The sequence below is a fragment of the Marmota flaviventris genome, chromosome 1 (genome assembly GCF_047511675.1).
Source record: "Marmota flaviventris isolate mMarFla1 chromosome 1, mMarFla1.hap1, whole genome shotgun sequence".
Lineage (NCBI taxonomy): Eukaryota > Metazoa > Chordata > Mammalia > Rodentia > Sciuridae > Marmota > Marmota flaviventris.
The window spans coordinates 170,425,092-170,440,571 of record NC_092498.1 but is presented as its reverse complement, the minus strand read 5'-3'; the positions used below and the strand labels follow the sequence as shown (position 1 = coordinate 170,440,571).

The following is a 15,480-nucleotide window of genomic DNA, read 5'->3' as shown; positions in this document are numbered from 1 at the left end:
GAGTGGTCAAAATAAATATGCATTTTTCTGTTTAAGCTATACCTAGAAAGGAGGAGGAATGAAAAGCCTTCATTAATTTTGCTTGAAATGACCAAAAAAAAAAAAAAAATTGATGGGGCTGGGGGTGTGGCTCAGTGGCAGAGCACAAGGTTTTGTTGTTTTGTGTGTGTGTGTGTGTGTGTGTGTGTGTGTTTGGCTTTGGTTTTTGCCTTAATGGGGATTGAACCCAGAGCCTCCCATATGCTAGGCAAGGGCTCTACTACTGAAACTACATCCCCAGTCCCTCTTATTTCATTTTGATATAGGGTCTCACTAGATTGCCAAGGCTGGCCCTGAATTTGTGATCCTCCTGCCTCAGCCTATAGAGAAGATGGGATTAAATGTAGGACTACAGATTTGCACCACCATCCCTTGCCACCAGGACATCCCCATTACCAAAAGACAAAAAAAAAAAACTTGCATAAAGGACTTTCTGAGGAGTGACTAAAGAATCTAGAGTGACTTGAGGATAAAAGTTCCCTCTGTAACTCTGCAGATATAATTCTGAGAGAGGCCTAGTTGACCAATTTATACTTCCCAATCCCTTTTGGGAAAATCTAGTGAGCATAGTCCACAGTTTGGTTTTGAGCAGATTATGGAGTTGTAAATCTAATATTTTCATCTTTGGGTCTTTTATTATTGAACAGAAAATTGTGTCCGGCCTTTCCAAAAGGTCAGTTTGAAAGGAAAGCACAGGTACCAATGAACACCAGTGAATATACCCATGTGTCTAAAATGTCCAGCGTTACTTCAAAAGCAACCTCTCCACTGGGGCCTGTGATTGCGCTGCCTTCCTGGCTGGGCTGGCCAGAGTGGCTGTACAGACTCACTCTTCCTTTTGGGTTATCTGTGCATACGAGGCCCAAGAATACTGTCCTTTGTTTAGGTCCCCACCATCCAAATTCTGGTGTCTCTTTGTGTCATTGTTCCTTCACCTGGATATCACCTTTGGCTTTGTAATTCTGACCCTGAAATCTGAAGGTTTTCAGGGCTGAGTGCTGGGGGAAAGGGAACCCATTCAAATCTTTATTCAGAGCAGGGATACAGGAATCCCTGGAGACTGACCTCTCAAATTCATGGGTTTCACAGGGATTCTGGGGCTGTCAGGGAAGTGCTCGGCATTCCTGGACTTTGCTAGCAGGAAATAGATCTCAACAGCAGGTGAGGGAAACTTGGGGGGTGCCCACTCCATACCTTGGCGACCATCTCTCCATTTTCAAGATAATGAGACAGAGGCCCAGAGAGTAGAGGCCATCTCTAGGCAGCAGTCCCCAAATTTATGACTCTACCTAGCCTTTAGGTTCCAGGTTCCTATTCCTTTCCTGGGTGTCAGCTCCATTTGAACAACCAACAATAAAAATTTAAAAATAAATAAATAAATAAAAAATAAAGCCAGCTCCATTAGAATGGACTGACTTCCCTGCCTTGCCCCAGGCTCCTCCTCTGCCCCATCCAAAACCTTCACAGCAATTCTATTGATTCCAGCCCCAAACAGATCTCATTCCTGTCCCCTCCTCTAATTCAGGGCTCTTTCCGTCAGACTCCTGCAGACTCCCAGGTGTCTGTTTCTGCCTTAGCTATCCCATCTCCTATTCTCCCTTAGCAGCCATACTGATCCCTTCTGATCTAGTGATTTCCATACCACAACTGGCTCCCCCAGAACCCTTAGATTTAACACAGCTTCCTCCTCACAGCCCACAAAGCCCTGACTCAGAGATGGCTGACTGGTCTACAGAACGGAATGTTTGGAATGTCTTGGGAAAGGACAGAGACTTGAGTCCCCACCCAAGAGCCAGACTAATGAGCTTCAAGAGATTGCCCTTGTTAGGCCTTTGGTACATTCCCATTAGGTTTGCTATCAATTCACGCTGTTGTCACCTCCTTCTTGGCAAGACCTCCAACTTCTACCTTAGTGAGGAAAGATTGCCCTTTAAAATCTGACTGTCCTGCCAGGTGTGGTGGCACATGCCTGTAATCACAGCGATTCAGGAGGATCTCAAGTTGGGGGCCAGCCTTGGCAATTTAGTGAGACCCTGTCTCAAAATCTTAAAAAAAAAGGGAGGGAGGGGCTGGGGATTGTAGCTCAGTGGTGGAGCCCCCCCCCACCCCCACTTTCATCCTCAGCAAGGAAACAAATAAAAAAACAATAAATGAATAAAATCAGTTCTAAATTTAAACTGCAGTTCACACACCTGAAAATGGAGACAATAACCCTCTGGAATCACCAGAGGGTTATTGTGCCCAGTGAGCTATAAAGCACACATCACAAAACTTGGCACACATTAGGCGTGCTTACTATGTCAATGAAAGCTATTGTTTTCACTTTAAGGAACCAACAGCTGGGTGTGGTGATTCACCCCTGTAATCCGGAGGCAGGAGGACCAAGAGTTCAAAGCCAGCCTCAGCAACATCGAGGCCCTAAGCCAACTCAGTGAGACCCCGTCTCTAAATAAAATACAAAATAGGGCTGGGGATGTGGATCAGTGTTCGAGTGCCCCTGGGTTCAATTCCCAGTACTTTCCGCCCCCCCAAAAAAGGAACCAACATCGCTGTCCAGAGTCCAGGCTCACTCTACAGCCTTAAGTCCCCCATCACTAGTGTGTGTGCAAGCACTACTTGGTGCCCAAAGGATCCCAGCACCCGCAAGGGGCGGCCTCTTAAAATCCCTCCAGCCTCACGCCATCGCGCTCCTCACAGGGTGACTCCCAGTCTGCTCAAGCACCAGCAGTCAGAGGCGTGTGCCCTGCGTGCACCCCGCGTGTGCGCGGCCGCCCTGGGCGGATAAAAGTTGAGCCGGCCGCAGAGGGAAGACAGCGCATCCTACTCCACCCCCGCCGGGGGCTCGGCCCCGCGGCCGGTGGGCGGAGGGGCGGGCCACGCAGGCGCCGCGCCCTGCCATTGGCCGCGCCGGCGGGGGGCGTGGCCTACCTCGTCTGCGTCCGCGCTGTGTTGTCATTAGGCGACGGCTAGAGGACACGGTCAAGATGGCGGCGGTACCGGGGCTGGTGCGGAGACCCCTTCAGCAGGTAGGCAGCGGCTCGCGGCCCCCGCGACCCTGCGCGACCCATGCCCACCCAGCGACCTCTCTGAGTGTCCTTCTCTCCCCCGCCCCAGGTCTCCGGGCTGCTGAGGAGGCGCTTTCATCGGACCACGCCGGCCGCCCTGCAGGTAACTCGCGCGGGAGCTCCGCAGGGCCTGGAGGAATCCTTGACCCGGGACCGGGTCTGGAGACGCCGGGGTCGCGCCTGCGCCCTAGCTGGTCCGCGTCTCGGAGATAAGTGGCCTTCGCAGGCTCTGGGGGCCGCGGACGGACGCATCCTGCGTGGGGCTCCTGCTGCCTCTATCGCCGCCGGGCACTAATCACACTGGCTTGTCGCCCCGCGAGGCTGGTTGGGATCAGATGAGCCATCGAAGAAAACTAGTGGCTTCCTCTATCAACCCCACCCCCATCTTTCTTTTTTTTTCTTTTTCATGTGACAAAAATATGCTTGACATTTACTCCTTTAAAGTGATAATTGAGTGGCATCAAGTACATTCACCAAAAAAAATAATAATAATAATATGCAACCATCACCACCATACATTTCCAGAACTTTTTTTTCATTGTCCATTTAGAAACACCATCCACTCCCCGATAATACCTTAACCACCACCACCCCCTTGTAACCTCTGTTGTACTCTGGGTTTGCCTCTTCTAGAACCTCACGTAAGTGGAATTCATTTGACCTTTTTGCGCCCGGCTTATTTCTCTTAGCACAGTATCTTCAGGGTTAATACATGTAGGATACAACAGAATGTGTTTCCTTACACAGTCTGAATAGTATCTGTTGTGTGTATACACTTATTTCATTCATTTATGCAAAGATAGGCATTTGAGTTTCCACCTTTTGGATTTGTGAGTAATGCTGCTATGAATGTTGTTGTGCAGGTATATATTTGAATCTTCCTTTCAGTTCTTTAGGGTATGTACCTAGCAGCAGAATTGCTAGAGTGTATGATAATATCCACCACCACCCCCTTTTTTTCTTTACTAGAAGTTTCTGCCATGCTTTGTATTAAAATAACACCTTAATTCAAAGTGTTTGGCAGTGCCTGGCACCTAGTGAGTGCTCAATACTTAGCCTTAGTTAAGCTTCCCTGATTTTCTCTGCCCCTTAGCCCTCTTAACTGTGGTAACAAAACAACTCAGCATATGCCTGTGAGCTAGGGTGGCCTGCAAACAACATGTACATCAAGAAAAGTATTAAGGCTGGGCATAGTGTCATACACCTGTAATCTCAGCCACTCAAGAAACTGAGGCAGGAGGATCACAAGTTTGAGGCCATCCTGGGCAACTTGGCAAGACCTGTATCAAAACATAAAATGGCTGGTGATATAGCTTACTGATAGAGCACCCCTGGGTTCAATTGCCAGTATGGCAAAAAAAAAAAGTTCAGTAAGCTTATAACTGACATATCCAGTTTAAGATAGCAATATAACTTATTTAAGAATTCTTGGAACTTTTAAGGAGAAGCCTGTTTTAATTTTATGTTTCGTACCGTGTACAGCCTAGGTAAGTGTAAAGGAAGAGAATCTCAATGGTATTCTAAATAATCCTCTAGTATATTGATAGTTTTTCTATTCCTGTGACAGATGACAGTTCGCGATGCTATCAATCAAGGTATGGATGAGGAACTGGAAAGAGATGAGAAGGTATTTCTTCTTGGGGAAGAAGTTGCCCAGTATGACGGGGCATACAAGGTAACCAAAATCAGTGAAAGTTATTCAGAACTGAAGTGACCCTTCACCCCAACATGTGCTTAAAAGTAATGGGTTCATCTCTTAATTGTAGGTTAGCCGAGGCCTGTGGAAGAAATATGGAGACAAAAGGATTATAGATACTCCCATATCTGAGGTAAGCCCTCCTGTAGGAAGTTGATCTTTGAAGGGCATATCTATCAGTGTTTGCAATCCTGATTTTTTAGATCTTTGTCTTAGGCTTGTGTTTTACTTTACAGATGGGCTTTGCTGGAATTGCTGTTGGTGCAGCTATGGTATGTAATAAGCTTATCCAAAGAGACTTCTTTTATTAGGATCTTTTAAAAACATTGCATGTTGGAGGAAGGGAGAGGTTGTTTGCCACTCTTCATTGCTGTTTCTATTCTTTTTTAACATCAATGTTTTTGATTTGACAGGCTGGTTTGCGACCCATTTGTGAATTTATGACCTTTAATTTCTCCATGCAAGCCATTGACCAGGTTATAAATTCAGCTGCCAAGACCTACTATATGTCAGGGGGCCTCCAGTGTGTGCCCATAGTCTTCAGGGGGCCCAATGGTGCCTCAGCAGGTGTAGCTGCCCAGCACTCACAGTGCTTTGCTGCGTGGTATGGGCACTGCCCAGGCTTGAAGGTGGTCAGCCCCTGGAATTCAGAAGATGCGAAAGGACTCATCAAATCAGCCATTCGAGATAACAATCCAGGTCAGCAGAGTGACCCCTGTGTCTCTTTTTGAACTTTAAAAAAAGAAAATGAAAGCTGGGGACAGTGGCACACATCTGAAATCCTAACGACTTGGGAGGCTGAAGCAGGAGGATTGCAATTTGCAGGCTAGCCTCAGAGACATAGTATAGCTTTAAGCAACTTAGTGAGGCTCTTTCTCAAGATAAAAAAAAAAAATTTGAAAAAGTTGGGATATAGTTCAGTGGTGAGGTACCCTTGGGTTAATTCCCCAGTATGAAAAAAACTAAAAACTCCTTGCATCGAAGGAATCATTAAAGGCCTCTACTTAGGATTAGATATATCAAATACTAATGATTTATAGATAATAGATATGGTAAAGATAGTAAAGAATGTAGTTGTTTTTTTAGTTCCAACTAAAATGGGAGCAGTTAGGTAAAGGTGACATTTACTGCACACTCCACAATACTGTCTTAACCGCAGCAGATAAAATTATATTGACCAAACTACAACTGTAACGACATAGACCATCCTTAAGTTATTGGACATAATAGAAACAAGGCTTCCTAATAAACACAGTGAAACTTTTCACATGATAAATGATGTTGTCCATGCATTTTTAGTCATTATGTAGTTAGTTAATTTTTGCTTAAATATTTATATTTTGCAGTGGTGGTACTAGAGAATGAATTGATGTACGGAGTTCCTTTTGAATTTCCTACAGAAGCTCAATCAAAAGATTTTCTGATTCCTATCGGAAAAGCCAAAGTAGAAAGGCAAGGTAAGACTATGCATTTAATATACATTTAAACATTATTTTTAATCCAGCCCCTTTATTTTTTTTTAAGTCAAATGAAGTCTAGAAGGTATTGCCATGTATTTTGACTAAAAAAGTAAAGGTGAGCTTAGGTTAAGAATGTGTGGAGCTGGGGATGTAGCTTGGTCGTGGAGCACTTGCCTAGCCCGCACAAGGCCCTGGGTTCATTCTCCAGTACCACAAAGGGGGGAAAAGGTATGATGTGTGATGCCTGATTTTTCATACAGTTATGCTTCTCAAATCTCAGTCCAGTAGGTGTGTATTTCATTTTTAGGAAGGCGGCCACATTCCTTGGCTCACTGGAATGAAATTGAGGACTTGACAGATGAACAAGAGCCACAGCTAACTGCAGACTGGTACCGCATCTTTATTCTCAACCTGACCTCTGACCTGTGACCATTCTGTTTCAGGGACACATATAACGGTGGTTTCCCACTCCAGACCTGTGGGCCACTGCTTAGAAGCTGCTACGGTGCTATCTAAAGAGGGAATTGAATGTGAGGTGAGTGGACATTCATTTGCTCTTAAGAAATCAGAAAGCCTCTTTAAATATAAGACCTAGAAATGGGAGTTTGAGTTCTGTAATAGGTTAGTTGGTTGTAAAATCTTGCTTTGCCACTTAGTTCTGTCTCTCATGGACCTAAGAACCAGCTTGCTTATCACATAACTTAGCTTTTTACCACTCAGGTTCTAGGTCTTTTAGAATAGTACTTGCTTTCTCAAGACTTAGCCTTTGGGGCTGGTCTTAGGCACAAACTCAGAAATTAATGATTCTAACTTTCTCTGTAGGACCTGTGCTTACTATTTACACTTGGACAAGATACATACTCCACTTCTCATCAGCTATAAAATGAGGATAATGTAAATACTACTCCATTGTGGGATGGCTGTAAGCATTATACTGAGTGTAGGGCCTGGTGCATGCTAAGCTCTCAGTGCAAGTTGGCTATTATTTATTTTGCCAAGATAGAAGTTAGAGCTGAGGAGGACAAATGAATTCTATATGTGAACAGAGCTGCTGAGAGAAGAGATTTTTGCTTTAATTACAATTTTCCTTTTACATTTTGTACATTCATTAACAAGAAACAAAAAAAGGAAGTTGTTATTATAGGGTCCAGGCTATCTTTGTGCTGCAGTGCTTCCATAAAGCGTATTTATTATACTGTCTGTTTAGGTGATAAATATGCGTACCATCAGACCAATGGACATTGACACCATAGAAGCCAGTGTCATGAAGACAAATCATCTCATAACTGTGGAAGGAGGCTGGCCACAATTCGGAGTAGGAGCTGAAATTTGTGCCAGGATCATGGAAGGTATTTCAGAGAAACTGGTTCTAGAATGTAGTCAAGCTATAATAAAATCAAAGCCTTAATTCGTACTGGATAAAGAAAGAAAAAAAACTAGGGATGGCCAAAAGACTTGGCGATTCAATTTGTCATTTTGGCATTTTTTCCTTTGGGTAAGTGTTTTAAAAAGCAAAGCCAGAAACAGTTCCCCACAACTAGAAATTCTTCACCTATGTTTTCTTTTCCTGGGTAACCACATCTCTGTGTTAAAGTGGGTAGTAGTCAGCTGGCTTCTGTCGCCTCTCTCAGGAAAGCCTGCCTTCTCTCCTAGGCCCTGCATTCAATTTCCTGGATGCTCCTGCTGTTCGAGTCACTGGTGCTGACGTCCCTATGCCTTATGCAAAGATTCTAGAAGACAACTCTGTACCTCAGGTCAAGGACATCATATTTGCCATAAAGAAAACATTAAATATCTAGTTTGTACATGAATATCAAGTCACTGAGATTTACTTAAAATACTTGCTGGGACTTCACCTGGATTGTACTGTAAGACCTTACAATTCAACAAGTTCTCTCTAAGGCAGCAACAGGTGTTTTGTACTGGTGGGATGTTTGAATGTGTCTGAATGGGGAAGATGCCACTCTTCTGCCCTAGACTCCATGCTTTCACTGTTACGGTTGTCCTGTTCTTTGAATGCATTAATGTAAAATTTTACCTCTTTTGCTAGAAGGACAAGGTATGAATGTGGCATAGTACTGATGAAAGTTATATCCAAAAAAGATAACTTATATGTATAAATAAAGTGTATAATCTACATTTACTGTTTGATTGTTTTGATAAGGAATAAAGGAATTCCTGATTATATTTTTTATATTCATGAAATGATTAATGTGGGTGGAAAATTCAAAATTCTTTACGAAATTAGCCATGCATATTGCATTGCCTATAATCCCAGCAACCCAGGAGGCAGAGTCAGGAGGATAGCAAGTTTGAGACCAGCCTCAGCAGCTTGAACCTTAAGCAACTTTGTGAGATCATGTCTCAAAATTAAAAATAAATAAAAAGGGCCAGGGATGTAACTCAGTGGTAAAGGGCCCCTGGGTTCCACCCCCAATACCCAAAACAAAACCCAATGCTGCCTCTTGTGGTGGCACATGTTTGTAATCCCAGCTACTCAGGAGGCTGGGGCCGGAAGATTACAAGTTCAAGGCTAGCCTGGGCAATTTAATGTCTCAATTTAAAAATTAATAAAAGGTCTGGATATATAGCTCATATGTAAGAGTGCCCCTGGTGTCAATTCCTAGTACTGCAAAAAAGAAGAAATTGATGCCAAATGGAAACAAAGCTGGTGTACAAAATCATTTTCATTTTTGGCAGTGGTGTTCCTCTGGTGCTGGGGATCAAACCCTGGGCCCTGTGCATACTAGAAGCTCTGCCACTGAGCTCTGGCCCAGCTCCACATTGCTTGTTTTTATTCAGTATATTTAAAACTTTATGTAAAACAACAAAGCTGACTTTAGAAGGCCCACAGCTACCATCAGGAACAGATCACCTAGACTCCATCACACTTGGAATGGGATCTTGTCCACACACTCTTCAAATACCTGATTCTAACAGGTTCCTTTTAAAATGAAGACAAAATTTATGTCAGGTGTTTTTCTCACTACCAAAAACAGACATTGTCATACATTACCCTCATAAGTTGAGATGGAGAAGATAGGTTTAAGTCAGTTAGTGAAGAATATTTAAATTATCTAATATCGAATTTAAATACTAAGATGTAAATAATGATTGTTAGTTCTTATTGACAAATGATAGGACACAAAAGAATAAAGGCCGGATAGGTAGGAAGGAAACTTTAGATATACTGTGTTAATGTAAGCTTTATATTTACAAAAGATGCTGTAAAAAGTTCTCATTTGAAACATGTAGCCAAGCTCCAGACAACATGTTTTTCTTGACTTGGTTTATTTTAATAAAAAATACAGCTGAACATTTATCACAGATTACATGAAACTATACACAATGACATTCTCTCTGCATAGTAACCAACACTGATGTGTGTACTTGAATTTTAAAATGGATTATTTATAATCCTTTAAAGTGCAATTTATTTAAAGGTTTAAGCAAATCAGGATAAAAGATTTCTAATAAATGAGTAACATTAAAAAAGATGATATATTCAATAAGTCTTTCAAAAATCAGAATTGATTTATATAGATGCCAAATTTGCTTGTGTTATAATAACAACCACCCAGATGACTTTGTTGTTGAGGACTACGCAGATCCTCTAACTAACTGGCAAGAGCTTTTTTGTGTCTGTTTCAGTACATTCTAACTAAAATGAACTAGGAATCCACAGAGTAGTTGTTCTCACAGCCCCAAGTTCTATAGCCAAAATGGGATTCCTGGTGGAGCCTGAGACTGTTAGGAACTCCCCCATTTTATTTGAGGGAAGAAAAAAATGTGAAGAACTCAGTGGCTTCTCTGACTCAACAACATAACTGTGCTTTGGGCCACAGTATTAATGTCTGAGGTGAAATAAAAGTAGCAGAAATGGGAATTAGCTAAGAAATAATGAGACAATGCTTCAGAGAAAATAAGCTATGAGAGGAACATTTCTGATGGGGTAGGAGGGATTGCAACAGAAAGGCCATTCACTATGGTGACGGAACATTGTCATTGCTTCTGTCTCTGTCCATTTCCTTTAAATGGTGAAAATATTGATTCCAATATGTGGCTGCCCCCAAAAGATGTCCATTAGCAGACGACCAGACTCCTTCACAATGCTGACAAAGGAACAACACATTTCTTAAGGCAGCAACGCCAGCTCCACTTTATTCTATTTGGAGGACGGCTCCCTCCTAACAGGCCTCTTAGCCGAGCATCTGCAGAACAGTGCGCGGCTGTACTAATTCCTCAAGGGCTCATCCAGGAAGAAGGGTCTTTAGTGGGTAGGAGTGGGGCAGACATGAATTCTTCCCTCAGTGTAAACAGGAAGCCTCAGCCAATCTTGGGAGCACTGTGGTCACAGGTTTCGGTTTTTCTCAAAGTTCCCTTTTGGAAATTCTGGATGGAGCTGAGCAAGGCCCCTCGGCTCACACCATTCACAGCCTGGGATGAGAGCTGTGCAGGCACCTCTGTGCTCACAGGAGGCAAGGGAGCTGCTGGCGGTGGAGGTGGAGGCGGAGGAGGTGGAGGTAATGCAGATAACCCTGTGGAGGCAAGGGGACAGTCAGTATCCACCTCCCCCCCAGCCCTGGGCACTGCTGCTGCTCAGACCTGGGTGGAAAGGACTGAGGGGAGACTGCAAATGTTCTCCTCAGAGGGATCAAGATACCCGGTACTGTACCACTCTCTAAAACACTGAACAGAAAAGCTGAAGCATCAAAGGGGAATTAAGATTGTCATTTGCCTCAAATATCAGATGAGAAGACTGTTGGAACAAATATCACAGATTACATGGCAACATACACAATGACATTCTTTTTTCCTTTTTTTAAATTTGAGAGTGGGTCTTGATGTTGCTGAGCATCTCACTAAATTGCCAAGGCTGGCCTCAGACTTTCAATCTGCCTCAGCCCTACTGAGTTGCTGGGATGACGGGCATTGGCTACCATGCCAGGCCACAGTGATCCTTTGTCTACATAAATACGGTGCTGATCTCATTTTCCAAATTTAAGTAATGGTACCAAAAGAAGAGTTCCATCAGCCACTTTAGCCAGGTATGGGGCAGCCTCACCCATTCTGAGTTAGATGTGTGATGCAGACATCTTTCTGCACAGCACTGAGCTACCTGAATGCCAATTACTCAAAGGGATGACTAGTTCAGTGGTTCTAACGTGCAGTATTTTGACGGATGTGATTTAAAATAAAATGATAAACCACTGAGGATTCTCAGCAAGGAACCAGCACCTGCTGGGTTATGCATTCCCCAAAGGAGTCTGTCTTGAAGAGTCATTTTCTACTGGGTTGGGTGAAAGAAATATAAAACGCTAGTGATTGTGAGCAGTGTAAAGCAAGCACTTAAAGGGGTCTCTCCTTGGCAATGACATTCTCAGGGAGAAGTCTCTTGTCAAGTGCTGTTCTTTCCACGGTAGTCCAACTGAGGAACTGAATGGAACTGTACCAGACATGCATCTCTGTGGTGCATCAGGAGGGGCCAGAATGCTGAGCTCTACTTGGCAAGGAGGGGAAGCTAGACAGGTATCTAAAACATGCCCACCTCTAAGGCACATGGATATTTGCAACTTGAATTTCATATTTTTTAATCAATGAGTGAATTGTTCTCTCGGGACAAAATAAATACTAAGTACAGAAATAGCACTACCTTACAGAACTTTCCTATGCACAGGGTTAGTGGGTTTATGTCCTGTGAACCTGTGTCTCCCTGGAACTCTACTATTTATTGCTGCCCTGTCCTCTACCCCTGCTAGGGCTACAGCAGGGAGACATTCTGCTGGGTGGCTCCCCACACTGTGGTGAGCTACAGTGAGAACAGGAAAGACACCTGTATGGATGAATTTGTATGGATGAATGGCTTGGGGTGACCCAGAAAATATTCAAGTTAGCATATCCTTCCCACCAACTGTGACAGGCAACAGCTGAAATCTTGTAATTCATAGAAAACCACTTACCTTCCTTTATATCTTTTACCCCAACCTAAGACAGTTAAAATTGAAGAATGACACAAATACATACACCCATGCTCTGCAGCCTTGGGATTCTCAGTGATCAATACAAATAAAGATTAAATACAGACAAATGAACAAAATGTAACTTTCATTGATCTATTGGATAACAACTAATGCATGAAGGGCAATTACATTCTGTGCTGGCGTCCATTGTGGGAAGATGTTCCTGACTTTATGTCACAGGGTTATAAAAAGGGCTTTAAACCTGAAGTGACTGTTGAGATGAAAAACCCAGGTGGAATGAGCGTGTGATGGAAGTGTTCCTCTGAAGAGGACTTCTGGACGTGACCAGTGAAATGCCAGGAGAAGGGAGCCCTGCCCGCTTAGGTGCCAATGCCCCCTACCAGACACTCTCACCCAGTGGCCAGAAGAGAGGACTCCAGGGTTTCTTCCTTTCAGCTTTGTGCTCTGACCCCTGGCAGAAGAATCACTGCAGGGTTAAGAATGAGAAGACAGAGTCCGGCAGTCCAGAACTGGCCACCCAGAGACTGGTTATTCCTGAAGCCCAGGATTCTGGAGGGCTAGAGACGGGACTTGGGGAATGGGCTTATAGGTATGGCTGGCCATCCTGGCACAGAACAGAAGTGCCTGGCCTCACAGGGAACCAACCCTTAACTTTGGCCTCTTTGTCCAGCATTGACATTAAGAGTGTAAATTACTACCAGAGTTTGGGAGTTGTGGGGGGAGTTCAGTAAATATATCTTCATTTTCCCAGGAAAGGCTGAAACTTGCCATTTTGATCACTTTGAAAAGGTAGATATTGGAAATAAACAGACTGTTGAAAGTGCTGTGGGGTGATCTGTGCCTGCAGCAAGGATGCTAAGGGCTGTGTGAAAGGAGAGCTGCCCACCCACCCCTATGTCTGCTCACAGAGGGTCAGACCGGCATCAAAGGGCCACTCTTCCTCACTAGGCCTGCAAGAACTAGGTCTTGATGTATACAGTCACATTCACGGAAGGCCAGAGCCCACATTACCAGCTCAGAACCCCCTCTGCAAGGGGAGGGGAGGCCTAGGAGTCAGAGGTCAAAACAGAAGGAGGCAAATTGCACTCCAGGGATTGAGTCTTGACAACAAGTTCCATCTATTGTCCCTGGTCTTTTCTTCTTGCCTTTTTAAGGTCACAAGCTTCCTTTAAAGGTCTGTTGGGACTTAAGCTACAATACACTGGTAACAATGGCAGGGGTGAGGTGTGGATGGGGTTCAGGAACTATGAGGCCTGTGACAAACCTAGGAACAACTGCCTGATGTGTGCTCCATGTCTCAAATGCAAAAGCTCCTCCTGCAAAAGGTCCCAGATAGTCCTTTCCCCAGGTGACAGAGTAGGCTGGCCTCACGTTATGCATCTAGGATGGGAGATAGTCAGTCCTGATCTCTCCCAGCTCCCTTTCTCTTAGAAAAAATCTCCAAGACCAGTTACTCTACCCTTCCTGAAATCCCCTCCATCAAACTCAATGGGAACCAGGCTGTCCAGTAGAGGAAAGTACAGGCTGCTGCCCCAAGAAAGTAGGTGAGACGTAGGGAGGAATGCCATTCCAGAAACACCCTAGACAGCCTCATGGAAAGGACATCTAAATCCTCTGTCCTCAGGCCAATTTTAGCAGAGGGTAATTTACAGGTCTCTGTGGCTGAGTTCCTTTCTGGTCCACACACATAGGTGGGAGGCCAAGTGGCCACCAGACCACTCTAAAGCCTTACCAGACTACCTACCACTCTCAGGAGAGAGTGGAAGAGCCCCAACTCCTGGTCCCCAGGTCTTGGGAACCACCTTCACTTTGACCTCAGGCAAAGAAGGAGGCTATTCCTAGGTCCCGACTAGAGAATTTTTAAGGATGCTTTAAAAAGAACTGTTCCCAACCATCATCAGTTACGCAAGCCAGTAAGCTGTCTCCCTGGAACCCCAAAACCCTACAGCCTTTTCCTAACACCTTTTCCTCTAGATCAGAGTGAGAAGGGACCAATATTTCTGTAACAATAGGACTTTGAGAGTCATGGTTTCCAAAATTAAAATACATCAAAATGCCATGCAGTCAATTAGCAGGTTTTAGAGCTGTATTTTATAACGAAAATCAGAGTGAAAATGAAGACTTTTGAAGGTCGTGATGGAAATGAAATGAATATAGATGAAGTCATTTGGGTGCTTTTTAAAGATGCTGTATTTCATTGAAATGTTCCAATAAGGACACAGTCTCAAATCTGCTCTCCCACGTGCTCATCACCTTAGTGATCTAGATACTTTGGGTTCTAGTCACATACAGAAACAGAGCATCTTTAAAGTTAGAGAAATTAGCATAGCTTACTTTACCGAAAATTCACGTTCAAAATGGCGCATGCTCTACTGAAAACAGCAAAGAGAAAGAAAGAGAGAGAGGACACAAGTCATTATTCAGGTTTTAGTGTCATTTAATCAAACAGTAACAGACAGTAAAATCAGACAGTCTGAATCACATGCTAATTAATCTCACTGCAAAACTAGGAGATACTCAAATTAACCACAAAATGCCCTGGTTTTTAAACCTGATTGTGACCCTTTTAGGACATGGGAAATCTAGTAATAGAGCAATCAATGAGTCACTTTCCTCTTCAGAGTCTTTCTCTCCTGAGCCAGTTAGGTGCTATTTTTATTTCTTTATAAGCACAGTGCTCACTTCAAAAGAGCCAGGGAGGTTCCCGGCCCTGAAGAGCATCAGCAGTGTACTTCATTCTATTTCCAAACAAAGACCGAGGGGAGGAAAGGAAAACTCTGCACTTTTTAATTTTATTTATTTATTTTTTTTTTTGCAAGCAAGACTTGAAGTGTCTAAAATAGAGACTTTCTGAAGTTGGGAAGAGAAAAAGCATAGGGCAGGTCCAAGGTGAATCGCCTGGGTGGGAGGCGTCCCAGGCAGAGATACAGGTCACCTTCCCTTGGTAAAGCATGAATAAGGCAAGAAAGGAAGGAAAGAAGGAAGGGAGGAAAGGAAGAAGAAAGGCAAATATTTTTCTTGTCTTCTTTTCAACTGATAAGTTTCCAGTTTAATGTGAAGGATAATGGTTTTCCAGAGAGGGAATCCCAGAGTTCCTAAGGAACAAATTCCATACACTGCCTGGAGGAAAAATCCCCTCCCTGGAGGTGGACCAGGAACTAGCACCCCCTGGGCGGTACAGGCTGACCACTCACACCAGGATGGTCTGGAAGACACAAAGGATGCTGGGAACACCTGCC

The 15,480-nt window shown here is 43.9% G+C and overlaps 2 protein-coding genes across 4 annotated transcripts in view; one reads left to right on the top strand and one right to left on the bottom strand.

The window, feature by feature from the left end:
- The first annotated feature begins 2,983 nt into the window (after window positions 1-2,983).
- On the top strand, window positions 2,984-8,447 carry Pdhb (pyruvate dehydrogenase E1 subunit beta). The gene is made up of 10 exons (XM_027951324.2): window positions 2,984-3,065; window positions 3,154-3,207; window positions 4,672-4,779; window positions 4,871-4,933; window positions 5,037-5,072; window positions 5,214-5,499; window positions 6,147-6,257; window positions 6,704-6,795; window positions 7,468-7,609; window positions 7,914-8,447. The coding sequence occupies exons 1-10, from the start codon at window positions 3,024-3,026 to the stop codon at window positions 8,057-8,059; spliced, it is 1,080 nt and encodes a 359-aa protein (XP_027807125.2). The 5' UTR covers window positions 2,984-3,023; the 3' UTR covers window positions 8,060-8,447.
- A 1,085-nt stretch (window positions 8,448-9,532) lies between these two features.
- The window catches only part of Pxk (PX domain containing serine/threonine kinase like), a 75,254-nt gene continuing 69,306 nt past the window's right edge, over window positions 9,533-15,480 (bottom strand). For 2 of the 3 annotated variants that reach the window (XM_027951312.2, XM_027951314.2), the window contains exon 18: window positions 9,533-10,798. In XM_027951312.2, coding sequence (XP_027807113.1) covers window positions 10,587-10,798 — 212 coding nt within the window. In that variant the 3' untranslated portion in view covers window positions 9,533-10,586. Of the gene's footprint in view, window positions 10,799-14,580; window positions 14,611-15,480 lie in introns of those variants that run through there. The other variant, XM_071619121.1, reaches the window with a different exon arrangement.